At 52.8% G+C, this 26,788-nt stretch overlaps 1 protein-coding gene across 1 annotated transcript; it reads left to right on the plus strand.

The window, feature by feature from the left end:
• Positions 1-1,011: 1,011 nt before the first annotated feature.
• On the plus strand, positions 1,012-25,935 carry RGMA (repulsive guidance molecule BMP co-receptor a). Its single transcript, XM_005521597.3, has 4 exons — positions 1,012-1,219; positions 8,276-8,391; positions 20,022-20,533; positions 22,771-25,935. Exons 1-4 carry the CDS (start codon positions 1,206-1,208, stop codon positions 23,467-23,469), a joined length of 1,341 nt encoding a protein of 446 aa, XP_005521654.2. The 5' UTR covers positions 1,012-1,205; the 3' UTR covers positions 23,470-25,935.
• The last annotated feature ends 853 nt before the right edge of the window (positions 25,936-26,788 follow it).

Below are 26,788 nucleotides of genomic sequence, written 5' to 3' on the forward strand. Positions count from 1 at the left end.
CCATTTTCTAATTTGTACCTTACACACACTCAAATCCCTCCTTAAGCCTGAGCTGTACAGGCACATTTTGTCTTCACTGCTGACTTAATCAAGGAGTGGAGAGCTGCTCTCTGCAGTCGCTGTCTCTTGCACGCAGAGGAGAAAGGGGAGAAAGAAACAGTTTGGAAAGGGCTGCTATTATCCACGCACTATGGCGACAGCATATTTAGTGTTTGTGGCTCTGGGGCTGCAGTAATTAATTGTGTGTCTGACACTTTGGTTGGCACAGCCTGGCACCCAGAGTTTTCCCATCGCCCTGGCACCCGTGTGTGCCAAAACCAGCCCCCACAGGCCACGGGGGTGCTCACCCCAGCAGTGGTGGGGAGACTCGGGGGCGAGCCTAGCTCTCAGCAGTGCTGGGGCAGCTGGGGGTGGGCAACTACACTGAGGGGCTCTTGGGGCAGCCTGGGCTCTCCATCCCTTCCCCACCACGCCGTCCTGCTGAGGGTCCTCCTCCCGCTCCCTGTCCCGGTCTTTGGCACATTCCCCCACCAATGTAAAGATGCTCTCAGCACCTACACATACCCCAGGGGCTGGAAAGGGGGTTCCTCCCAAACCCCACTTCCCCTTCACCCCCTCCTGCTGCAGGTGGAGCATCCCCACCTCTCCGGGAAAACCCTGAAATCCTCCTCCACGTCTCCCAACCTTGTCTGCCTGCACAAGGAGAGGGGGTGCTGGGGGTCGGGGGTGTTGCAGCGGAGACCCCCAGCCCCCTCTCCGCGGGGCCGGGTCTGCGCCTTCCTCCTTCCTCCTCCCTCCTCCCTCCGCCGCTCCTTGCGAGCGACGCTGCTCGGCGTGTGCGGAGGGAAGGAGGGAGGAGGGAGAAGGGAAGGAGGAGGAGGGAGGGGACCTCCCTATCTGGCTCTATCTCCTCTTCTGCCTCTCACATGCTCCGGGAGGGCGATGCGGCTCCCCGCGTCCCGCTGAGCGAGGCCGCCTGCACCCCGCCGGGGCTGCCCGCAGGGCGGGGGGCTGCCCGCGCCCCTCGGCCTCCACCCCCCCGCCACCCCCACTTCGACCCTTGGGGGCTTTTACTATTTTATTTCGTTTGGGTTTTATTTTATTTAGTTTTTTATTTTTGTTTTATTTACCCGTCCTGGAAAAAAAAACATATATTAAAAAAGCCGCCGCTGCCTGCACCGACCCCCGCGGGGCTGGAGAGGCTGATGCGGCCGCCAAGGTAAGCGGGGCGGGGGCTGGGCCCCCCCCCGGCCGCATGTCCCCCGGCTCCCTGCATGGCCCTTCTTCCTCCGGACCTGTTGAGGCTCCCGGTCCCCTCCTGGCTCCCCGTTCCCGGCCGTTTTGATAAGGAACCTCGATTCTTCCCACTTCCCGTGCCCAGCGCTCCCTGCCCGGCTCGGCGCTAGCTGGCGTGCATGAGGTTATTCATTTATCCTCCCTTCTGATGGTTGCCACTAAAGCTGCTCCCTGCTGCGCTAAGTCAATCGAGTAATTCCTTGCAGACCACTGATGAGAGCTGTAAACATCCTCCCCAATATTTCCCTCTTTCCCTTGGATAGCTCATCCCGGGAATGATCGCTGATCTCGAGACCGGAGCGGGGACACAAAGCTTTCCCTGAACTCCCCTGGCAGCAAAGTGCTTGGGGGGGTTTGCGAGCTCCGGGGGAAGGCAGGTGGGGAGGTGACAGCTGGACAGATGTGGGACATGGCTGGGATGGGCACATCTGTGCGCAGGGAGAGGATGGGCAGCTGGAGCGTGGCAGGGCAGAGGGAGCGACTTCGTTCCTGCTGTCCTGAGTCCGTAAATAGCCCAAAACCTCCCCCAGGAGACGGGGAGGACAAAATACAGCCCCCAAACAGGACAGTTCAGACTCATCAGCCAGAGTAGTCCCTGTCCAAGCTTCCACTCTGAGACAGGCACGTTACTCTTCCTAAAATTTATATATATTTATGGAAACCGGGCTGCATTTGCAAGACAGGTGCTTTTTGTTGTGGTGGCTGGCGAGGCAGGAGATGAAAGTTTGGTGTTGTTTTGATGTGATTCTTGATTGCTGCCTGTTGGAGTAATTGCATCGCAATTGCTCAGAGGTAGAATCAATTTCCCCAAATTGAGATTTTAATGGGAGCTCGCAAGCTGCTGTTATGTCATGTGGTTTAAGGCGGCGTTGGATTGCATTATTTTATAAACTGGATACTTTCGCAGGCGGCGCAGGGATAACAGCACCACCCAGTGGGGCCGCAGCCCCGGCCCAGCCCAGCCCAGTACCAGCCCAGTTCACTCCAGTCCCAGCTCAGCTCCAACCTGCCCTAGTCCCAGCTCCAGCCCCAGCCCCGGTCCTAGCCTTAATCCCAGCCCAACCCTAACCTAGCCCAGCCCAGCCCCAAGCCAGGCACACCCACAAGGACTCCCGGTGCCAACTCCAAGATGCTTCACCTCCACAAAAACTCCCATTTTCATTTGCCAAAATACCCACAGAAGTGCTGGATTAAAGTTGTTTGGGTTTGGGGACTTTTCCTCCGTAAGAAAGAATATCACTTTCTCTGATACCAAAGACAAAGTTTTAAATCAGCTGAGGACACTGTCACCCAGTGCTTCCCAACTGAGAACACAGGAAAGGCATTCTGTGTTGGGTTGTATTTTTGGCCATGGCTGCCACGAATTGACAGAAGGAGACCTGGGAAAGGTGATTTGGTTTCACAGAGCTTTTTCTAGAGGATCCTTCAAACACCCCTTGCTCAAAGGGCTGCAGATATAGACTTGCAAACACTTGATGCCATCTCCCACCTTTAAATAGGATCGAGGAGATATCCTTAGCTGACCTGTCAGTCAGAGGAGGGGAATTAGTGAGCTATGTTTGCACTTTCTCAAGATGTCAGGAGCTTTTGAAAGCAGCAGAGAAAGACTGTCCCATCATACAGACTGGCTTCTGTCTTTGCTGACGAACACCCAGTTCTCTGCAATTCTCTGCAATGGGTGTCCCTGCCCATGGCAGGGGGATCAGAAATAGATGATCTTTAAGGCCCCTTCCAACTCCAACCATTCTGTGATTCTACAATGCTGATCATTTTTTGGCAGTTCAGACTTATCCATCTTTTCTGCTGAGCTGATATTTGCCATTTGCTCTTGGGAACCTCCCAGCCCTTCTTCTATTTTTGCTTCGAGGGGAGCCCAGATGTGAAGAAGATACTCTACAGAGATATTGCTTGATATCTACCCCAAAGAGAAGACTAGGCCAGGAAGACCAGCTCCCTACAGAGAATTAAATATACAGATCGTGAATTCCAGCCAGCCCTCCAAACACTGTTGGACAAGGGATGGTTACAAGCTCCCATGTGTAGGAATTAGACCTCACTCCCCCAGGGGCTTTGAAAGCAAGGGAAAGAAAGAGACACAATTGAATGTTACAAGTAGAAAAAAAAAAAAGTTGATGTGATGAACTCTACTTGCCTTAAAATATCCCTACTTGTTTTGCTTTCTCTCATGGATGAGACGGGAAGTTTTCCACCAGCCCATCTTCCCTTTCCCTTGCTTTCAAAGGCTTTCAAGGCTGCTTTTCAGTATTTAGAGATTTTTACGGCTGTGGGCTTGGAGCAGGCAATTTGAGGAGAGAAGGTTACCCACTGTGACTTCAGTGGGGGCTGCTGATAATCAGTTAATCTGCAGATGCAAGGATTCAGGTCAACAAAGAGTTCTTCCATTTCATTTACTGGTAGTACAAAGCTGTATTTTTTTTTCACCTTTCACAACTGGCCTGTTTTTACACAGCCAGGCTGGTGAGGCTGATGTTCACAGGGGCAGCTGTGGGAAGGAGGATTTAGATAAACCAACAAACTCCTCTACACATTGCTACACAGGAGTGGGTTGCTCTTCAAAGCCCAGCTCTGTGCCATCCCCTCCGCCTGCCCCGACCAGCTGATGCCAAAGTTCAGTGCAGGGCACTAAGGAGATCTTGGGGGGATATTTTCCTGCTCTACCTGCAAGGAAACCTTGCTAGGGAAGGGGCTCTAGATGTGTGTTCAGCAGCTTTGGGTGCACAGCTCAGGGACAGCGTCTGCTTGGCCAGCCAGGGAAATTACAAAATTATAAAAAATAGAATGATGAGTAAAAGGAAGGTCTTTAAAACTAATTGCAGACATCAGAGGTGGCTGTTACTGCATAAAGATGTTGGGGATTTTTTTGTTTCTTCTTATTAAGATTTCTTTTTTCCTTTAGTAAGGGAATTGTTCAGAGTGTTTGCTTTTATTTCCACAAGCATTTTGGGATGAGCTGTCAAACCTCTCCAGACAACAACTTGGGGGTTTCCACTCCAAACTTCCTTTCTTCCTCCTTTAAGTAGCAGCCTGCTACTTGCTGCTCACCCCAAACACACACATATTCCTGCAGAGCATTTCAGGATTAGCTTCCTGCAGGAGTGATTATGGCTTATCCCATGAGTTGAACACCAAGTCCTGAGGCAGAGCAGGCAAAAGCACGAGTGTGGAGATCGTGGTGTGAAAAGTGGCCACACAGAAAGTTCATGGGAGAGTCAGGAGCAGCCCAGGAGCCCCGACATCCATTCCCCTAACTACTAGTTGCAGCCCTCAGAAATACCCATGTTTACTATTTTAGCCATATAATTACAGGTAGTGAATGATTCCATTAGGAAGGCTGTAAGGGGAGCCCTCATCTGCAAACCTCTGGGTTCAAATCAGCCGCATTCACTCAGCCCCACTGAAGCCCACAGCCACGCAGGGTGTGAGAAAAGCAACGAAGGGCAGAGAAAAGGAAAGTTCAGCCCAGTGATCCCAGCTGCGTGTCCCATGGGAACTGTGATTCCTCCAGCATCCTGCAAATACCTCGGAGAAGGCTGTGATTTGCACGTCACCCCTCCAGCATGACACCAAACACGGCAAACAACGTGCAGATGACCACGGAGGTGCCTGTGCCCCGGAGCTGAGGCGCTGCAGTGGTTGCATTTCAGTGGTGGGTGGTTTCCCACATTCTGTTTGCAAGGAACATCGGGCTCAAAGCTGCCTAAACAGGGAATCCTGGACAGGCTCCGAGAAGGAAAGAAGTTGGGGGAAACACAGTCACTCCACATTTCCAAGCCTAGATATCCCCATTATGCAGGGCAGAGATCTGAATTTCACACAGCCTCTGATTCAGTAGGTGCTTTAAAGTCCAGATCTTTGAATCAGCTAAACAGAAAGATGAAGTTTATTTCAAAAACGTGGAAGGGGGAGCAGGATTTCAGAAACGCACCTTATTTGGGGCCTTTTCCTCCCTGAAGTTACAGTTTGGACACATCTGTTGTTTTCTCCAGCGAAATCCGCTGCTTTGATCGGTGCCAAGAACAGCAATCCCATTTGCAATGCATGATGCAACGGAGCAAAATCAAGGAGAAATTTTTACAAACTGGAGCCAGGGGCATCCGACCGTTGCTTTATGGCAGCACAGTTTTCCTTACACCAAAAGCAGAATTTCCATCAAGGGTCTTATTTTAACTATAATGCCTCAGACTGGATTCCAGGCTATCGTTGCAATGTGTCAGCCTGCCCCAAAACGACAATACTGAAGTGGTGCTTTAGGTCACACCATCAAAGCAGCCTCGCAGCAGCAATTTAACAGCTGGGTTTTAAAAGTACATCATTCAGATGGGTTTTTTTAGTTAAACAGATCATGTTAGATGTCATCAGTCAGGATAATCAGCAGAAATTATGTTTTTCATTTTGAAATAAAAGCAAAAGTCGCATTGCAAGAGGAGAGGGTGGGAGCAAGAGGAAGGGATTTGAGGTCTGGAACCCCATCTCTTGGATCTCCACCCTCCTTTACTGGGCCCTCCCCAGCTCACAAGACCCTCTCTCTCCTCCCCCCAGGCCCCTTCCAGCTCCAGCTGCCTACACATCCCGTCAGCAGGCATTTCTTCTTGGGTGGTAGGAGCAGCTGGCAGGGTTTGGACATATTTGCCCCTGTTTGACATCCCCCACAAAGAGGTGCTTCGAGTCGGCGTTCCTCCCACACTGCCTCTGCTACAGGTCTGGATTCGGCCTGCCAGCTTTCATCTCCTGCCCAGCTCTGCCCACTCTGGCAGCTCCTCTGCACACAGAGCTCCCTCTGACTTCAGTGGACACCGTCTGAGAGCAGCCCTAGGACCAGCAGGACCAAGACAGATATTCCATTAGGCAGGCAAGGCCACAGGATTTTTGGATCCCATCTGGGTCCCAGATGGAAAAGCTGCAGTGTTTTAATTCCTGTTGCAGCCTGGACAAAGCCCTAGAGAAGCTCCTCCTTCATTTGGAGGCATGGGGGCTCACTCCCCTTGTGGAGAAATATATAGGTGTTAAAAGATATCTTTGCTTCTTGGATATTCCCATCTCCTCTTCCTCTTTCTATGGGATATTTGTTGTACTGGATCACAGATTTAATCCATGACAGGGAGGAGATCATAAATTCTTGTTAGAGACTTTAAGCTAAGGTCACTCAAAAAAGCATCCTTGAGGATGTTTATGAGCTAGAAGAGGAGGTTTCCAAGAATAATTAGAAGAAATGTCAAGGAGTATCCCAGCCTAAACCAACCTGCAGGAGTAAAGACACATGGTCTTACAGAGTTGGGAGAAGGGTGGTGTAAAACAACCAGCATCCTTTTATTCTTTGTGTAAGAACCCCAAAAGAAAGGAGATGAAACATCAGAATGGCAAGGGGACACACCATCAAAGGAGAGCTAATGATCCAAAACAGGGAAGTTTAATTAAAGCCTACACTCGTGGGCACCCTCATTCAGAAGTGGTCTTAGTTCACTGTGGCTAAAACATCCCTCAAGGGAAATTTTTAAGAGATCCAAGCTAAGTGGATGCCCTCCTCCTGGCCTAGCCCTCTCATGGGTGGCACAGACCCCTGGGATGGTGGGGATGCAGATCCAATCTGCTCACCTCCGCACGCTCTGGCATCGCAGGAGGAAGAGCAGGATCTTGAAACCCAGCAGGCAAACGCCTGTGTGCTCCAAGCTGCTGCTCCATCTGATGGTCTGTGAGCAGGCAGGGTTCTCCCAGGGTTCTCCAGCCTGCTTGGGACTGCCCAGAGGGTCTCTAAAGGAGGCTTAGAAGTGACACCCCAGGACAACCCTGCCAGCCTAACTGGTGAGACTTTCCCATCTGAACATCCAGGTCTGTACGTGGGCTGATGGTGCAGAGGAGGCAGTGCTGGAGGTCCTGAGAGAGTGTAGGTTATCTGTAGCCATCTCCATCAGTTCTTGGGGGGCTAGCAGCTGGATTTGGGGTACCTGACAGCTGTCCCCCTATGTAAGGAGTGCCCCAGTCTCATGATAAGGATCTTTGGGATTTGCTGTTTCTGAGTCACCTGGGGTCACTTCAGCACTGCCAGTGCCACTGCAGGTGGGGGTGAATGACCTGGAACTGTTGTGAAACTCTCACCTACCATGGTGCCAGGGCTGGGAAGCCGTAGAGAAGCTCCATGTGCTGGGGGAGGGACTCCATCCCCCAGCGGGTCGGGACCTCAGTGTCGCTGTCACAACCCCTTCCCTGCACCGGCTGCCTAAAGCCTCCCTGCCTCAGTTTCCCCCCTCTGCTATACAACAACCACTTTACCCCAAATGCCTTAAATTTTGTGCGATCCAAAGCGCTCTTGGTAGGCCCATGGGAGAGGGGCAGGGAATGCACAGTGGGTGTTGGGAGCCGATGGGGTGGCAGGAAAAACTCCCAAACAGCCACCGAGCTGCGATGAGTGACGGCGGGCACACATCAAGAGCCCTTCCCGCTGCCCATCCTGCGTGCGACCACCGCCACCCCCTTCCCCCGGGGCACGGGAGAGCTCGGTGGCTCCATCCTCAGCTACGAGCCCCTCGCCCGGCTCTCCCGGCTGCTCTTCCCCGCCCGCTGCCCGCCCGGCTCCCATGGCCGCGGCCGCTCCCGCCCCTTCCCGCAGCATGGCCGGGGAGGCGGGCGCGCTCGGAGGAGGAGGCGCAGAGGAGGATGTCGGCATTGGGAGGCAGCGGGATGATTGATGGCTGGGGCTGGCTTGTAATGGGAGGGGACGGAGAGGAGGAGGAGAAGAAGGAGAAAAAGTCTGTGTAATCTTTCAGTGCAGAGCCCGGAGCTGGGGGCGCCTGTGCCTGCCGCGCTCCGCGGAGCCATGCGGGGCTTTTGATTTCGTTTTTTTTTTCCCCCAAGTTCTTTCGATTGATTTATTTTTTCATTTTCCCCCCCCCCCCCCCTCTTCCTCTCCTCCCTTCTCCTTTTTTTTTTTTTTTTTTTTTTCCTTTTTAAACTCTTCTTCCAGGGAGAGGATAGTGGTTAAAGCTCGAGCTGGATGGATGGGTATGGGGAGAGGGGCAGGATCCACAGCCCTGGGACTTTTCCAAATCCTCCCTGTCTTTCTCTGCATCTTCCCTTCAGGTAAGGAACAGCCTCTTTATTTTGCAGACTTTTTCCTTGTGTTTCTGGCAGCCCTTGGATCGCCGCCCCCGTTCCCCTGTCCCTGGGCCTCTTTCCCTCTCCCTTCTCCTCGCAGCAGTTTGCCACATGTTTAAAATAAGCAAGTGGGGCTCAGTTTTGGTGCGTGCACCCCCAGTTCCCCGCTCCCCAAGCAGTTGCGGTGGCTGTTTTTCCTTGGCCTCGTCTTCTTTGTCTCCCCGCTCCTCATCCCACAAGGAAGGAGGAGATGGTGGAAATCAAAGCGGCGAAGGCAGCCGTTTGATTCGATTGTCAGAGAGGTGTTCCTGACAGCGCCAGGTTACCTTGTTGTCCCCCTTGGTGCCGTGAAAGGAAGCGGGGACGCTGGTGGGGGGGACCAACACATGAACACCCCCCATCCTAAATTTCTGTGAGGGCGGTGGGGTGCACGCTCCGAGCCCCGGCGGAGGGCCGAGCCGGGGAGCGGCGGCGGAGGGGCTGGGGGTGGTTGCGGTGGGGTTTGGGGTGGCTGGGGGCGCGGTGCTCGCACGGCCCCGGCGCGGGGAGCGCGGCCGCACCTGGGCAGGGGATGCGCGGCAGCTCCGGGCGGCCGCCCCTTCTCCCGCACCGCCCCGCGGCTCCGGGGGCTCAGCACCCTCGTTTGCTTGGAAACCTTGTCCTGGCTGGGCCGGCAGCTGTTGTGCTGTCCGAGGGCGGGATGGCAACCAAATGGTCCCGCGAGCATCGGCACCCCCGGGCCGGCCGCTCGCACCCGCCGCGGGGCTCGGCCCCCCCGCCGCCCCCGGCCCCGATGTTTGTATTGTGTCAGAAAAGGGGAGAATTTCAGAATTACAGCTGAAAACGCCATCTGTTTCCAATGAATCCCCCATAGTTTTTCACAATGTTTTTGGCAGATCTCTGCCTGCAAATTCCTTCAAGCCCTGAGTGCTTGTTTTTGTTGGGGGAGGGGAAACCCAGTCCACAGAGGCGGATTTGTTCCTTCCAAAACTCTCCAGTTTCTTTACCTCTTTTTTTTTTTTTTTTTTTTCTTCACTTGCAAGGGGGGGAAATCGAGGGAAAGCAGGAGGGAGAAAGAAAAGCTCGAAGGCTTAAATCTCCCTATCCCTCTTTTCAGTTTAGCAAAACTTTCCTTTTTTTAAAATTTTATTAATTTTTGAATCGTTTCAACCTTTCTTTTGCATAACCGTAGGTGAAGTAGTCTTGCACACACATGTAGGAAATAAATAAATAACTGCTTTACGCCCTTCCTCCCATCTTTACCCTCTTTGCCCTCTTCACCCTCTTCCAGGAAAATCTTTTCAGCGCTGCCCTTAGCACTGAGGTGTCCCTCTGGACCCCACCACTTTTCCCAGCAGGCTGGAAGCTGAACCCCCTGTTTTTTTCTGGAAACTCTGGAGCTGCTCCCATATGTGTTGCTTAACGCCCTTTTCGGAGCGGTTGAGTTGCAAAGCGTCGAGGCTGTGAGATTTACGGTGCAAGAAAGAACTTGATAGGAGATCTGGCTGGCTGCTTTGTTTGATTCTCCCTTCAGCAGTCAAATAAGGTGCAAAGAACTGGCAGAACGAGGCGATCCAGAGCCCGCGGGAACGGGGCGCAGGCGGAGACGGGGCTCCCCGTGCCCTGGGCTGGGAGCAAGCTGGGGGCTTTTTTGAAAGCTTTGTGGGTGGGAAGGTAGGAAAAATGGGGGATTTATTCCCTGACATAGCCTTTTGCCCCCTTTTTCCCTATGCTTCCTGGGAATTTGTGAGTTCCCAGCACCAAGGAGGCTTCGCACCCCTCCTGGGAGCCCCAGGTGAGCAGGGCCGCTGGAGGCTGCCCAAGCGGGCGCTCGGCGTGTCAGATCAGTGCCTCGCTGAGTCCTGCCCTATTTATTTATTTGCTTAACCCCCCTACGCTCACAGCCCGGGCTGGATTCCCGCTTCTGCTGCTCTCACACCGATGGCTTCACCCTGCTGCCTCCTGGGCAGCCCCCACCATCCAGTGCCCTTGGGCTGCGTCCTCTGGCCGTGGGTCAGGGTGACCGTGGGGCAGCTGGGAAATAAGGTCTGGGCAGAGCAGGCCACTGCTCACAGTTTCCTTGGCAGAAACACTCCTTGGAGCTTGTGCCAAGTCCCAGTGTTGGATGCTCATGTTGGGTGCTCTCCCAGCTGAGACCCTGATCTCCTGCGTGAACCAAACCTGTGCCTCCCAGTACAGGCTGCGCTTAGTTTTCTTGCAAATCCTTTTGTACTTCCAAAATCTGGCCCTGGGTGTTTTTGCCCCAGGTGTGGCAGGCTCAGGTTTGCTTTGGCTTTCCCTGTTTGTTTCCAGCTTGGCTGCTTTGGCTGTAATACACTTCTGCCTCCATAAAAATTTGGAGTCTTCTGCTCTTGGTCCATCCAGGCAGCGCAGTGGATTCCAGATAAGGATCCAGCCATATTGGAGGTGCATGAGAGTAGTCAATAAATGGCTTTTGTCTCAACAGCAGGGAGGTGATGGCAGCATTAAGGCAAAATTCAGATGGGGGCTGAGGCTAAAATAACCCCAGCAGTGCTGTGAACCGGGAGGGAAGGTGGAGGCAGGAGAGGAACGCGCCTGTGCGGGATGTTGTCAGGGCAGAGAAGAAGGGAGGGATTCAAACGTAAACCTGGAAATATTTTGGCTTCCCTGTTTTGTGGCAAGCTTGGAGCTGGTCTCGTACTTGGAACAGAGAGCTGGTCTCGTACTTGGAACAGTTCTCTGCCATTGCCAGCAAGGCATGTTGCGGGGCTGGAAGGAGGCACCTTGTTTTTAATGTAGATGGGGTGGATATGTTGTTTTCTTCCACGGAAAATCATGGAATTCCTGGGCCTTGGTTACTGGTGACAATGCAATGTTAAGAGTGACTTTAGGTTTATCATGAGAACAGCTGAGGTTTCTTTCTCTGTGGCCTGGACAGCTGTGCTGAGTCGGATGTGCACATGAAAGTGCTCACAGGGCTGGGCAACCATAAAAACTTCCTGACCTGGGGGCTCTTCTCGGGCTCTGCACTGACCTGCTGTCCCTGGAGAGCCAGGCTGCGGCCCCAGTGACAATGAGTTTTGTGGTCTCTCTTCTGGCTCCCTGATGGGCACATCCCATAAAGCATCCGTAGGCTCTGGCATGGCAGTGTGTGGCCCAAGCAAGCCCCTTCTCAGCCTGTCAGTCCTTCAGGGGATCCCACAGCCAAGCCCTACTGCTCCCAAGGGATAAGTGTTGGTGAGACAGCAAAAGAGGTCAAAGATGAGGGCTTTTGATCTGTCTGGATGAGTTTGATTTGGTCTGATTTGCTTTTCCTGTTGGAACAGACACCAGACCTGGAGTAAGGGGGAGTGTAGGAATCCAGGACCAAAAGAGGCTCAGAGTTCCAGGAGGTTTTGAAGGGGACTGGGGTGAGCTCAGGGCTTCTGGAATCCAAGAGTGATGTGTGCTGGAGTGATGGGGAAGGGTTGTTGGGGAGGATGGAGGCAGCTTGGAGATGCAGTTGTGGTGGGCAGGTGAGGGGGTACCCTGGCCTGTGTCTGGCCGTCCTTACAAATCTCATGCTGATGCCACAGATCAGGAGTGAGCTGTGCAGGCAGGGTACTGCCTGACCATGCACAGCATCCAGAGTGCACTTGTTAGAGGAGAGCTCCTAAATGCCTTTAAAAAGCTCTGTAGCCTGCACTTGGCAGCTACTGGGATGAAAAGAAGAGGATATTTATTCCCTAGTCCGTGAGCTCTCAAAATAACAGTGCGTTCGATTGTAGCCTCAAGATTGCTTTGCACTCAAGTGCAGCCCGGTTGAGTAAATCACTGCTCCACCAGCTGAAATTCCTGCAGCAAGGGGGAGAATTGAATTATAGCCAACTGCAAAACCAGATGCCATCTCCTTGATGAAGTCATCGGGCTCTCACTGCGGAGAACAAGCTGGCTCCGACACACATGCAGCCCTGGTAGGCGCAGACTGAGCCGCTCTGTCTGACGGCCTGGCTGTGGTGTGTGGGGTGGCCAGGGTCTCGAGTCCCCTCAGCTGCAGGGACAGCAGCTGCTTCAGAAGGGTGTTGAGTCCCACTTTGCACTGCATGAGCATCCAGAAGCATTTGGCCATTCAGTTCCCAGCAGGCAGAGCTGTCCCTGATATACAGGTTTTATGGGTCAGGCAGAGAGCAAGTTTCACTTGAGGCCAAAGAATTTTCTCCTCCCTTGGTTTCCTCTCCTTCCTGGACAGCTGTTGACTTTGGTCCCCAAAGACTTAGTAATGATCTATGGCATTTTGGGTTTTGAACAAGCTACCTTTTTCTCTTGCTGTGTGACACACTCCAGCTGGCCCTTTCTGAGATGACAAGGGCATGTGGTAAGACATGACTCTGAACTTTGCCAGCCCACAGTGATGAGAAAGCATCACTGTGCTGGGATACAAGTGGGAGAGCAGTGGGACTGGGGGAGTGGGTTCCAGTTAGAAAGTTACTTTTTCCTCTTAAAATTAAGACCCGAGTCCAGGAGAGGCAGTATTTAAAAATAAATAAATCTCTGAAGGTCTGTGATTGTGAAAGATGAACAGGTACTGTGGTTTCCATGGGGTATGAGTGATGGGGAGGGAATCTGGTGCTGGGTGGGAGCCCAGACTGCAGGAAGGGATTCACAAGGTCCCCTTCGTCCCCAGGTGGGGCTTCAGCATCAGTCAGGTGTCTTGATGGGCTTGTGGGGCTGCCAAGCTTCCAGCCAGGCAGCTGCCACCCCACACCCTGCACAAGCCAACGCCTCGGATTGAGATGCCGCAATTTTTTGGCAGACATCTAATTGTATAAATTTGCCTCATCCAGATTTATGTGCTCCGGGCTTTTCTCCATCTCCTCGTTTTGTATCTCATTTACCTCTGCGTTTGAAGGGTTGAAATTTCACAAGAACACAGCGGGGATGATTATTCCTAGAGGGAATCCACACCTGTGAGCAGAAAGCGTTTCCCTGCCAGCCCTGCCGCGGCCCAGGCGAGGGGGAGGAGGGCGAGGGACCCGCTGCCACACCTGGGGGCCCCCGGGCACTGGTGGGTGGCAGCGCTGCCTTCAAAGGCACCCTGGGAAAACAGCTTTGGCGTGGGGAGAGTGATGTCTGCTGGAAACCTGTAACATTCGGCGGTGGGGGTGGCTGGCAGAGGTGACCTTTCCTGGGGACTGCTGCTCCAGAGCGATGGGGACATGGGTGGTGGCGGCTGAGGAGGAAGGTGAGGGTGATGCTTCATGCTCATGCAGGGCATGAGAGTGCAAATTCACCTCTCTTCAAAAGTCTTAACATACTTCAGTGTCCTCATCTCTAAACTGGACCATTTGCCTGAGGAGATTTACCAGCTCTTGGGAACTGTCGGTGAAGGTGTCCGGGTGCACTCCAAATGGGGAAAGTCAGGTGTGCAGCTCCAGAACGGCTTTCCAGCCTGCAGCACACCGTGCTGGAGAGCCAGCTTTGTTGGTGCCCTTCTGCAGATGAAGAGTCAGAAGAGATCACTGTCCTATGGCTTCCCTCCCTGCTCATCCTCCACCCCGCAGCTCATGGAGGAGTAGAACCTGCCTCTCCTAAACAACCCACTGGCACCGCTTCCTCTGAGCAGGCAGAAGCTCAACAGCTGCTGAACTCGCCAAGGTTTGCTGGTAGCTCTCAGAGCAGCACAGCCCTGACAGGCAGCTCCGTGCTTGATGCCCTATGTGGTGGTGGCTGCTCACCCTTCTCCCTGGCATGGATGCCGAGGTGAGCCGGGAGGAGCGGTGCTGGCTGGGGAGAGCTGCCTTGGCTGGCGCGGAGCATGCCGGGTCAGCGTAAGCCGAGTCTGGAGCCAAAAGAGCTGACTAAGTGACAGGAGCGATCAAGGGCTCCTTGGGCAGCGTGCAGCAGTTTGAGCTGTAGCTGCTGAAGACACTGACTCTGCTGGTTTCCTGCCTGTACTTGCCCCGTGTCTCTGCCATGCCTGCAGAGGAGAGATGGGGGGCTGTGAACTCGGCGCTGAGGACAGAAAGGAGTTGGCCATGGCAGGTCCTCCAGATGCTTTAGCGATTGACACGGGCTGGAATGAGAAAAATCCTTCTGTGTCCTTCTGACTTCAAGGAACTGTTTTCTCCTTCCCCCAGCATCTTCTTGAACAAGACAGGGCCTGGGTTAAAGGAAACTGCATTGTTTGAGGTCCGCTCTGGGTACATCTAGAATCACTTTATTGTACACAAAGTAGGGCCTTTGCCTGGATTTAATACATCTGCTGCTTTTGCCGGTGGAAGTGAGCACATAGCCCCGGCCCCGGCATGGAAGGTGGCCCCTCCGAGCCAACCTCCCCACGCACACCCTTGCAAAATATGAGCCCCAGCTCTTTAAGAGAGTCAGGTTTATTTTTCTCCTTCAGTTCCCTCCTCGTGGTCCTCCCCTCACTTCAGTGCAACTGAAACCTGATCTAATCCCTTTGCACATGGGTAATTTATTGGTCTATTGGGCTTTTCTTGATGGCAAATTGCATTGTCTTTCTTCCTGGGTTGAGGCTTTGGAGCAGTTTGCTGCATTCCTGCAGCTCTTTTCTCAGGGCTGATCTTTCACACCCCCTCTGAGCACAGTCAAATCAGTTTTATTGGGCCTCTTTGTTATGCAAACAAGGCAATAATAACCAGGCTATTATTCTGCAAGATTGTGCTTGATTAACAGTTCAAAGGAGGTCGCTGGAAGAGCCGGCGCTGCCTTCCCTCACAAATCCTTTCACCAAGCTTGGGTCAGGTGGCCCTTGGGTCTTGCCCGCCCCCCCGGTGCCCCGTGGGGCTGCGGAAGAGCTGTCCCTGCCCAGGGCATCCCATCCATCAGGGCTGCCCCGAATCGCTTCTGTCTCTCCCTGGTGTGACAAGGCGCCAGCTGATCCGTGTCATAAAATAGAATCGCTCAATGATTTGGGTTGGAAAGGTCCTTTAAAGGTCATCCCATATAGCCCCCCTTCCATGGGCTGGGACCTCTTGAATGTCTCCAGGATGGGGCACTCACCACCTCTCTGGGCAGCCTGTGCCTGTGTTTCAGCACCCTCATTATAAAAAAATTCCTTCTTTATATCCAATCTCACGGCCCTATGGGGGTCAAGATGTGGGTCCAGCATGGCCACCATGAGGGGTGGCTCGTGGAGACACCCCCTGGAGCAGGAGCAGCATGAGGGGCTGGATGCAAAGCACAGTTTTTGTTCCCTCACTTTGTGCTTGGGACTCCTGAAACCTTGCTGGAAGCAAGTCCTTATGCCTGATTTTAAAGGGCAATGCGATTTTTTTTTTTTTTTTTTAAACTCTTCTGGGGTCATTTTCATGCTGGTGGTGACTGCTGTCTGCCTGTGAGCAGAGCAGCCCACATCTTCTTGAAGCTGGCAGATGTTGCTGGTATTTAGCACCTTGGAGAATCATGCCTTTCCTATTGAGGTGTCAGCATAAATATGTTTATTTAGATTCCTTAAATAAATATGTGTTTAGGAGCCTAAGTCGGGTTGCTCAGATCTGAGGCCAAATGTAATTACGTTTTACTGTGTTCCCCAAAAAGGCCCTTTACTGCATGTGTGAGGCTTGCACATCTACACTTCAATCCATGTATTTGGAAAAACGCGGGATGATGTATTTGCATCACATGTGGGTGATGAAATACTTTCCAGCCCGTTAGAAACCAAGAGGATATTAAAAAAACATTGCTTAGCAGTGAACACTTTAAAATTAACAGGTCTGGTAAACGTGCATTCAGGAGTCTTAAAAGAGTTGGCTTTTGCTAACAGAAATTAATTTCCAGTAATTCCTTTGTTACAGGAATTGCAGGAGAATAGATGAAATGTTTGTTTTGTGCTAGTTTTCTGAAAGAGCCTGTTTTGGGTAAATGAAATCCAGGTTACTTGACAGCAGCTGAAGGGAAATAGGGGGCACTGATAATTAAATGCTGTTAAAGTTAGGCGTGTGCATATGTTTGAACGCTTAATTTGACATCAAGTAACGCAGTGTTCTGATGACAAGGGCAGAGTGGTGGGACTGGGATCGTGTGATACCCCAGAACCCTAAGTGTGTGTTTGGTGGCCCATGGGATGTTGTTCAGTGGAGGACCAGGACTTTCCAAACTCAGGAAAAGGTCACAATTCATTACCTGCTCAGTGCAATGTCCTGGTAAAAGGGCTGACCTCGGGAGAGTTGTGAGCGTGTCCTTTATCCCCGTGTCCTGTCGGGGTGGTAGGCTGGGCAGGAAACAAGGCTGCTGGAGGGAGATCTGATGGTGGGGCTGGGCAAACACCTTCCAACAGGAACTTAAAAGTGCAAACCGTTTAGCTTATCTGGAGGATTGACAAGGGACTTGATTGCAGTGTGTAAATATCTTTGTGGGAAACACACTCGTTACTAACGGACCTTTTACTGCTTTGGAGTAAATCGCTGGTTCTTTTTATGTCCTTACAATGCAGTCAGATAAAATCCACTTAGAACCAAGACCCGTGTTTTGTAAAGGTGATAAACTCCTGAAACAGCCCTCCTAGTCGGCACAGACCTCAGGAGTCCTCACGGGAAGTGTCCCTGAACAAATGGGGGATATGGGAGGGGGCTGGCCTAGTCCAGGTGGTTTTCTGATTTTTTTTCCTGGCTTTAACTTTCTGAAACCGTTAACAAAGGAAATTTTGTTCCGTGGTTTGAGTGGCACTGAGGCCTTGAAAGAAGATCGTGGTGAGGGTTGGGAGGTGGTTTGGAGGGGTTGAAGTCACCTGTCTGTGAGATGAAGGCTGCTTTGCCATGGATGAGAAATCACCAAGATCTGGGGATGTCTCGCAGATCCCAGGAGAGCCTTGCTGGGTTCCTGCTTGAGAGGGATTTGTTTCCATGCTAAGTCATCTGTGGTTGAAAAACAGAACCATTGTGAGTCGATGGAAAATAGATTATGTGAAATTGAATAAACATAATTTCTTGGCCAGGGTACAAATGAGTCTGCACCACTGTGCCAAAGCTGCTGCCAGAGGGGACGAGGCAAGGCTGCTTGGGAGGGGTAAGGGTCGTGTGTGCTCTCCTCCAGCCTTTGTCAGCTGTGGTCCCTCCCCAGCAGCATGAGGGATTTGCCATGAGGGTGGCTGGGGAGATGTCCATGGGAAAGGCCAGGCCGAGGGAGGGCCTCGCTCATACCACCCAGGGCACCTGGATTTGGAGATCTGGCCTTATATGGGGCCCTGAGCGAAACAGCCAGAAGGGGATCGGTGCCAAAAGTGGAGCGATAGCATCTCAGAGCAGAACGCTCCCCCTTCAGGCACAGCGAGGAACGAGATGGGCTTCCCTGCCCTCCCTTCGCTTGGGATTTTTTAATTCAGTACCTTATAAAGTCATGTGTGACCCCAGGCAGGGCAGCAGGGAGGGGTGCTCAGCGCCAGGATGTGTCCAGCACTGGTGTTGGGGGGCTGTTTAGCAGGGCCCTGTCTGTCCTTCGGCAGCCACACCTCACGCCTGCATCTCCTCATCCAAGCAAGTGAAGCAAGTACTTAAAGAGGTTTATTCCTGCTACAAAAATCCCCTCTACACAGCAGCTAAAGGGCTGGAGAAGGCCGGGATGGGATGTTTGTGTAGTGCATCCTGGCGCCTTACTCAGCTGTGGGGTGTGTGGCTCCTGCGTGTCCAGGGATGTGTCCTCCAGCTTCTCCTGAGGCTCTGCGGGCAGGTTGGGCTGAGGTGACAGCACTTTCTGCCACACGAAACCCCAAGGCATCCTCAAGCTGTACATTAGCATAACAACTAGGAGAGCAATGACTTTAATTGCCTGATGCCACAAGGGTTTAGGATAACCAGCAGTGGTGGCACTGGTCACACTCCTGTGTGCTGTTTTGACTCCTGCCTTCCATTATGATAGTCCTGGAAAACCACACTCCTGGGATGAAAAAGAGAGGGATGTGAAATAGTAAATATCTTCAAATTTGACCCATACATGCAGAAAACTTAGCAGAAACATGAGCCCGTGTCCCAGGTCCCAGTTTGTTGTTGAGTCACTCTGGTCAATGATGAGTTAAAGGCTTTCCACACAGCTTCTTGCAGGTTTAAGTGAGGTGCTGCCAAGACCAAACAGCTCCCGGGTTCTCGGTGCTGTTGCTAGCATCTGAGTTTATTAAACATGAATTTTAAAACTGTGAGGAACCTGTCACCATTTCCTATTTGCACTTCAGTCTTGGAAACAGCGAGGAGATGGGCTTGTTTCTCACAGCTGAACTGCTCCGTGTTTTATAGTCTAAATCTCCTTTTCTGATTTTCCAGCACCAACTCTGTTTAGGTTTCCAGCACTGTGATGTTTAAAGCTCAAACATACTGTTTTCCTTGAAACAATACTGGGTTTTGTAACTTTCTTTATAAACAAATCTGAGATACTTTTTGCACAGATGCCCTGCCAGGCTCCTTCTGAACAAGCCTTGAGACAGGAATATATGGGTACGCCTGCAAAAGGCACCATGAAAGCATCTGGAAATGGTGGGGCTTGTCTTCACCTCCTGCTGCCTTTTCTGCCTGAACCCATCCTGTTTCCAAGTGCTCCGAGGGGGTCGATTAAGAGGAGAGGAAGGAAAATGCCATGAATTTTAAGTACTGTGAGCCTGGGTTCTCCCAGCAAGATTTTTAGTTGGCAGGGGCAGAGCAGTGTCTGCGACATTCAGCGACGGCCATGTGCTTTTTGCACAGCTGCTTTCAAGTCTGCTCCGGGGAAGCCACACTGCCCCAGGGAGCAGACGTTGTGTGGGGGGGGGAAGAAGCAGGATCTGAATTTTCTTTGCCTTCCTCTGCCTTGCCAGGAAGCACCAGGGCTGCGGCTGAGCCAGGCAAAGGCCCTGCAGCCTCTGGCTTTGCCTCGTCTGGGCAACACACGGCGGGTGGGAAGGGGAGGCGGGGGCTCACTGGCATCCCCACACCTGCTGTGCCGGTTTTTTCCCTCCATCTCTTGTTCTCTCTCAGCGGGCCGTGGTGGGGAACAGGCTCCCAGGGCTGGGCAGAACCACAGGGATGTCGGGAAAGAGGTTTTTTGGCTCCCGCTTCTTTCTGGAGGGACAGGGACAAGTGCTGCACCCCTGGCTGCTGTGGTGTTGGTGATGGTGGATGGCCTCTGCCTCTGCTGCAGGGTGGGTCATGGCACTGGTCCCGCTCTAACCTGGGCACAGCGGTTGTGATGCTGCTCGGTTTTCCCAAGCCCATAAAGGAGGAAAAGGAAGAGAGCTTTGTGCTGATAGAGCTCAGTCTGGTCACAGCTCCCAGTAACTCCAGCACAGAGTTTGGAATGTCAAACCCTAAAAGGGCATTAAAAACCCCATTGCATCTCCCCCCGCATTAATGATTCCCCCTTTATCACTGCTTATGAATATGTCCCATTCTTCCGCACCATGGCTTTAGATGATCATTCATCTAAAGGCTGGATGCTCTTTCCCTTTTTGGTTTCAATTGGGGCAGATCTTGTTGGTTTCTTTGGCTTTGATGCATGAGAGTTGGGTCATGTGAGAGGGTCACATCTGGTGAGCGAGGCCCCGTCACGCGGCCGGGCTGGTGTCATGAGTTTGGGCAGCGGGAGGAGGACGTGGCCCCTAGATGGGGTAGAGTTGGGCATCCCACCCACAGGCAAGCCAGCACTGACCCCCTTGTGTCCCCCTCCCGCAGTGACATCTCCATGCAAGATCCTCAAGTGCAACTCTGAGTTCTGGGCGGCCACGTCGGGCTCGCACCACCTGGGCGCGGAGGAGGCACCGGAGTTCTGCACGGCGCTGCGGGCCTACGCGCACTGCACCCGCCGCACCGCCCGCACCTGCAGGGGAGACCTGGCCTACCACTCCGCCGTGCATGGCATAGACGATCTCATGGTGCAGCACAACTGCTCCAAGGATGGCCCCACGTCCCAGCCCCGCCTCCGGACGTTGCCCCCCGGGGACAGCCAGGAGCGCTCCGACAGCCCCGAGATCTGCCACTACGAGAAGAGCTTCCACAAGCACTCGGCCGCGCCCAACTACACCCACTGCGGGCTCTTTGGGGACCCCCACCTCAGGACTTTCACGGACACTTTCCAGACCTGCAAGGTGCAGGGGGCTTGGCCACTCATAGACAATAACTACCTGAACGTGCAGGTCACCAACACGCCGGTGCTGCCTGGCTCCTCGGCCACCGCCACCAGCAAGGTGAGCCTTGTTCCCCTGGACAGAGGTGGGCAAGGACAGAGAGGCTTCAGAATGGCCTTTCTTTCCTCTGTGTCTTCCCCCCATTTCCACATCTCCTTGGGGAGGGTAAGATAGAATGTGAGGCTCCTCTGAGTTTAAATGCTTGGCCCTCAGTATCAGGTGTCCATCCTTCTTTTGTCCCTAGCCTTCACTGAAATGTCGTTTCTTGTTGAGCACATCCAGCCCCATCACGGTGAGCAGGCTGAGGTGCTGCACCTCAGGGAGCCTTCATGGCCAAGCCAAGTATTTAAAATTAAGAGGGCTCCCGTCTTGGGACTCCAGATTTCTGTGAACAGCCAGATCAGGAATGATGCTGGCATCTCTTGGGGGACCCCCAAGGCCCAAGCAAACCCAGGACTGCCCTCCAGGGAGGCTTCAGCTTGCAGGAAAAAGCCTGGAGGGAGCTGGGCTCCTCACACTGCCTTCCCCCCTACCCAGACTTATAATTATCTCTGTGGTTTACAGCCAAGTCAAGACATTTTGTGGGGAACAGTCTGTTCTGGAGGTGCTTTGACAGACTAAATAAACATCCTGAAGGTACGAGACAAACACAGAAAGCCCAAGTGAAAATATGCTGCTGTGATACAGCAGGACTTGTGTGTCACAGCCTCAGCTTCAGGAGGGACCTGGAGCTGAGGAGCTGGTGTGCTGCCCCTGGTGCACAAGCTCTAAAGCTAACAGGGCACTTTTTGTGCCAAAGAAAAAGTGAGACTCGGTAGGAGGCATCTTCTTGCTTTTGGAAAATGTTCTGTCCCACCACGTCTGGGAGTTCTGCTTCTCCCTGTGTGTGGGGAGAGGAGAGAAGCACGTAGGGCAGGGGCTGCTTCTCTGCTCTGGATGTCACCCCTTTATCCTGAGCTGGAACTGGCACTGAGGTTCTGACCTGCCCCAGATAAACCCCCTAAAAGATACTTAATGATGCATTGATGTCCCTGCTAAAAGACATCAAAACGTGCTGGAGAGTTTTGCAAGGAAGTCTGACTTGAGGAAAGTGGTCCTTAAGAATCACAGGACCTGGTGGGATCGAAGGATCACTATCTTAATGGAGCCTTTTCTCTCCTTATCTGCCTCACAGGCTTGTGGTGAAGAGGGATTAGTCATGAGAGCTGCAGCATGAGCTGTGGGAAGCACTGCTGTGGGCACTGTGCTGCTGGAAGGGATGGGAGCACTCGATCCTTGGGGCTCTTTGTGTTCTCTGCTCTCTTCTCCAGCCCTGTCCTGCTCTGGCCAGGTCTCAGTCCCCCCCTTAACGGGGCTCACGTGGCAGGAGGTCCCCTTTGCCACTTCTCCCTCATGGGCAGAAAGGTGCAAGAGCAACTCTGCAAACGCTGAAAGAGGAAATGTAGTTTGTACTGTTTGTACATGCAAATTACTCATTTTCCTCCCTGGCTCTTCCCTCCAAAAGCCAGGCAAGCAAGGGAAGAGCAAGCACTGTGAGGTCCTTCCTCTGGCAAGGGGCCTGCCTGTGTTTGAGCCCAGCCAGGGGTGAGGAGGCATGTTGGTCTCATAGAATGACAGAATCATTGGAAAAAACCTCTTAAGATCGAGTCCAACCATTAATCCAGCACTGCCAAGGCCACCACAAAGTCACCCCTAGAAGGGCCATCCCACTGGAACAGGCTGAACACGTGTGTGCCCGCAGGGCTGAGATGGAGCAGGACATGTTTGAGGGCCCATGGGAGAAATCCTGTCGGTCTGCAGTTGGTTAGGGAAACAAATTGGTCCAGCCCTTGGGATGTAAATGTCATGGGAGTCAAGAGGAGAAGCTCCAGTGCCTCCAAGGGAGTCAGGGCTCATCCCCACTGCCATCTGCCAGCCCTGGAGGCAAGGCAGTGCTGCATGCACGGGCATGCTGCCACAGGCCTGTGAGGAGGAATACTCCACCCAGCTCCACTGTAAGGGAGCTCCTGTGCTGGGCCTGGAGATAGCAGGCAGATCTGGGTGGTGCATTCAGTCAAACCTCTGGGTGTTTGATCTCTACAGTGTTGTCGTGTTTTGCTGGAGCAGGATGACCATGTTTGGGGGGCTAAACGCTGGGGCCACTTCTTAGGATGAAGGACCTACCCACGAGCTGAAAGTCACACTTTTGTCTGGACTGAGCATCCAGCCCTTCCACCTCCCACCCCACTGCTGCTGGTGGCTGTGTGCTCTCAGGTGGTCATCACTGGCTGTAACCATGCTCCTTTCCTCCCCCACAGCTCACCATCATCTTCAAGAGCTTCCAGGAGTGTGTGGATCAGAAAGTGTACCAGGCAGAGATGGACGAGCTCCCCGCTGCCTTTGTCGACGGCTCCAAGAACGGAGGGGACAAGCACGGAGCCAACAGCCTGAAGATCACGGAGAAGGTGTCGGGCCAGCACATCGAGATCCAGGCCAAGTACATCGGCACCACCATCGTGGTGAGGCAGGTGGGGCGGTACCTCACCTTCGCCGTGCGCATGCCAGAGGAGGTGGTCAACGCCGTGGAGGACCGGGACAGTCAGGGCCTCTACCTGTGCCTCCGTGGTTGTCCACTCAACCAACAGATTGACTTCCAGACCATCCGCTCTGCTCAGGCCACAGAGGGTCGTGCCCGTAGGAAGGGGCCCAGCCTGCCGGCCCCCCCCGAGGCCTTCACCTATGAAACGGCCATGGCCAAGTGCAGGGAAAAGCTGCCCGTGGAGGACCTCTACTTCCAGTCCTGTGTCTTTGACCTCCTCACCACGGGGGATGTCAACTTCATGCTGGCTGCTTACTATGCCTTTGAGGACGTGAAGATGCTTCACTCCAACAAAGACAAGCTGCACCTCTATGAAAGGACACGGGTCCTGACCCCGGGCAACACAGCTCCCACAGGAACACATCCCACCACCCTCTGGGTAGCACTGCTGTGTTTGTGTTGGTTGTGCTTGTTATAGAGGTTTGCTCCTTCACACCTTGGAGAGAAGGGAAAGGGGAACAGGAGGCAACCAGGAATGAGAGATGTAGGTGTTGGAAAACAAGAGGTTGGACATCAGAGCCACATGGGTCGTCCTCAGACCTCAGTCTCTCTCTTGGTGCAAGTCCTCCACCTTCCCAGCTCTTGCCTGGGAGGAGTGTGCTGCCAGTGGGACCAGTCAGGAGTTTTTGCTGGACTGTACCTTGTCTGGACCCTCACTTCACTCCTGCTCCCAGTCAAGTGGGTGTTGGGGAACCCTTGTAGCTACTCTCCTTGTAGCGCTCCCCTGGTCCCAGCCGTGCCTGTGGTGGCTGACCCAGGTGTTTGTGAACATGGCTTTGTCTTCAGAGAGCAGAGCCCACAAGGAGGGCACAGAGCAGTGAGACAGGACCAAGCCTGGCCAGCACGGCAGGGCAGGATGTCCTGCTCACCAGGGCTGGGCTCTGCTTTTGGCACGTCCTGCTCTGCCCACAGCACTGTTGTTGCAGAAGGTGGTGCAAGGGGCTGAAATGGTGGGCAGTGATCCCACGCTTGCTTGGCTGCTGGTGCCAGGCACCTTCTGGGTGGAAGGAGGACATGTTCCTCAAGCCTTGGCCTGCATTTTCTGTGGTTCAAAGGCAGCCTCTGTTTTAGCCAGTTCACCTGGCTGGTTCACTCAGTAGTTTTACTCCTGTCTCCCTTGTCTCTGCCTGGACCCATCATGGACTCTTGATGGCAATGGGAGAAACCTGGCCAGTATTCAAGCGGTTTCTGCAACTTCTGCCCATCATTGGATGAGTTGCTCACACCATTCGCTCTCTGGTCCCCTCAGACGGGCAGCAGGGTGGCTGCTCAGTGGGAGACCCAACCTGCACCTCCCTCCAGCCCCTCCCTGCCTGTGGCTCGGCCTGGCCCAGCCCTGGGATGGAGCAGGAGCGTGGTGCTCATTTTTTTTTTGCTGCTAGGTCTCTGCTCTGCTCCCCATCCTGGGGCCGCGACTTGCAACCCCATTGCAGACCAGTTGCACCTTAAGCCCTTTTGGGCTTGGATCAGAAATGGGGCAATGTCAGAATTCAGCCAGGAGACGGGATGCAGCAGAGGACCCCCCCAGCTGCCTCCAGATGTCTGTTCCCTGCCTCGAAACCATCAATAATCTCCTTCCCTCACCTCATAGTGCTGCCCATCTCCTCCACTCCATTCCTCTGTGGTTCACCCCATCACTCACTGAACAAACATCAAGACCACCTTTGGTCTGCGCCTTCAAGACCTCCTGGTGTGTTTCCCCCGCCTTTCCTCAGGGGGAAGTTCCCAGAAACAAAGCCCAAAACACATGTCACACTTGGGGGCACCTCCTGCTCTCAAGAGGTCTCTGGGCGGGATGAGACAAGCTAGCACCAAAAGAGGTGGGAACAGGCTTGGTTTGGCAGTCTGAACTGGTGCCAAGAGGCAGCCTGGTGTAAATACTGAACATGACTATTCATTGTGTCCTTACAGCTCTAGAGCTCCATTTGTAAAGCAGCAGAGAAATGCAAACTTGTGTCAATTGATGTAATTTATATTGTCTCTTTAATATATAGAGCCCTGGCATTGATCTTGTGTGACTGTACAGATGAAAAGATGTAATTGGTTTTTAAATGTTTAAGGAAAGAAAAGAAACAAAAAGATGTGTTTACTACTTTGCTCCTTGCTTTGTTTGCTGATGCCCCAGATACTCTGTTTAGGGAGATTTTGAAATAAGGATATCACAGTTTGGAGGTGCTGAGGGGAGCAGCCACTGGACCATGGCACCAGACAGTTTCATTTCCCAATGCACTAATGCTCAGCCAGGCTGATGGGGATTTTCTGTTTCCTTTGTTCTAGGGAAAACAAATTCTTATCTTCCCTAGAAGTTCAAAATACACCTTTTAAAAGCCAAATTCTGTCTTTGGGCAAAAAGAAGGTTTACCCCACAGCTAAATGCAGCTGTGTGCAGCCTCCCTCTGAGCACACAGTGCTGCTTGAAAGCTGCCTGAGCTAGCCCAGCCACAGAGTGCCAACAGGTCAATAATTCCCTTAAGACCTCCCCTTCCTATAAACAATCACCCCACGGCACAACACACTGTGGTTTTGGGACAGTTTCTATCCAAGGAAAGTCTGGTTATGGCGTGGCTTATTCCCTCTGTCCAGGGCACTCCAGTGGTGGCTGATGGTGTGAGGTGGTTGGGGTATCCCTATTTTAGAAGCAAACAGTGAAGCACTTTATTTTGATTGTGTTTGACCCAGTTCTGGTTAAAGGTGAAGTGTGGCCAAGAAGGACCCAATACTTGGTAATAAAACAAAAGAAACATAGGCTAAGGGGGGGCATTCTGAAAAGGCCCCCCCATCTCCTCCCTGCGCTGAGACCCACGGGAGTGTCACCGCCTGTAAATACTGTAAATTATTTATTGAGAGAAACGCAAGTAAAGTTTGAAGTTTTTTTGACAATAAATGCGTGGGTCTCTGTTTGTTCCCTGTGTTGCCTGGTGCTGTTCCCCACTCAGGATTCAAGTGTTGCCCCATTTCTGTACTCACTCCAAAACAGCTTTCTTCCACCTGAAGGACCCTCTGAGAACTCATTTCTGTCCTGAATTCTCCTGAGAATTCCACTCTGGAGTTTGATTTATCTACAGCCAAATGAGAAAATTAAAAGGGGATGGGGGGGAAAATGTAGGTAATAAACCATTAGAGCCTTGCCTCGCTGGGAAATGAGATGTGCAGCAATGGAGCCCAAGTGGGAGCCACCACCCTTCCCCTGCTCACCCCAGCAGAAGGGGGTGTACATCCCGGTAATGGTAATTCCTCCTTTCCAAGACCTTCCTTTTGTTGGGCAGCTCTCCTGTCCCAGCTGGGTTTGCTGCTGCCCTCTAATGAGGAAAAACAAAATTGCATTTTTTTTTCCTGTTAATTTTTCCGTTTTTGAAATCTGAAGGGACTCATTGTCACAGCAGCTGGGGACAGGGAGGTGCTGAGGGCAGGTGGGACACCCACACCAACTCAAAACACACATTATTGGGGTGAATCCATGCAGTGATGCCCAGCAGCAGAGATGTGATTGACATCTGGTCTCCCCCTCCTTCAAAGCCCAGAGAACAGGCAGTGTTTGGGAAGAGCCAAATCCACTCCCTTTGCCACTCCTTGCACCAGAGCTCAGGTTTAACCATTTCATATGGCTAAACCTGAAATGGCTAAACCTGAAAACTCATTTACAAAGTGCCCAGAGTGCAGGGGACATGGGGGTCTCCCTCCCTGACTGTTCTGCCAGGAGGCCACCAATGGTCCCCTGCTGTCCAGCCTGGGACAGT

Source organism: Pseudopodoces humilis, chromosome 16, assembly GCF_049639895.1.
Source record: "Pseudopodoces humilis isolate 2021_Gansu_Grassland_sample_001 chromosome 16, ASM4963989v1, whole genome shotgun sequence".
Lineage (NCBI taxonomy): Eukaryota > Metazoa > Chordata > Aves > Passeriformes > Paridae > Pseudopodoces > Pseudopodoces humilis.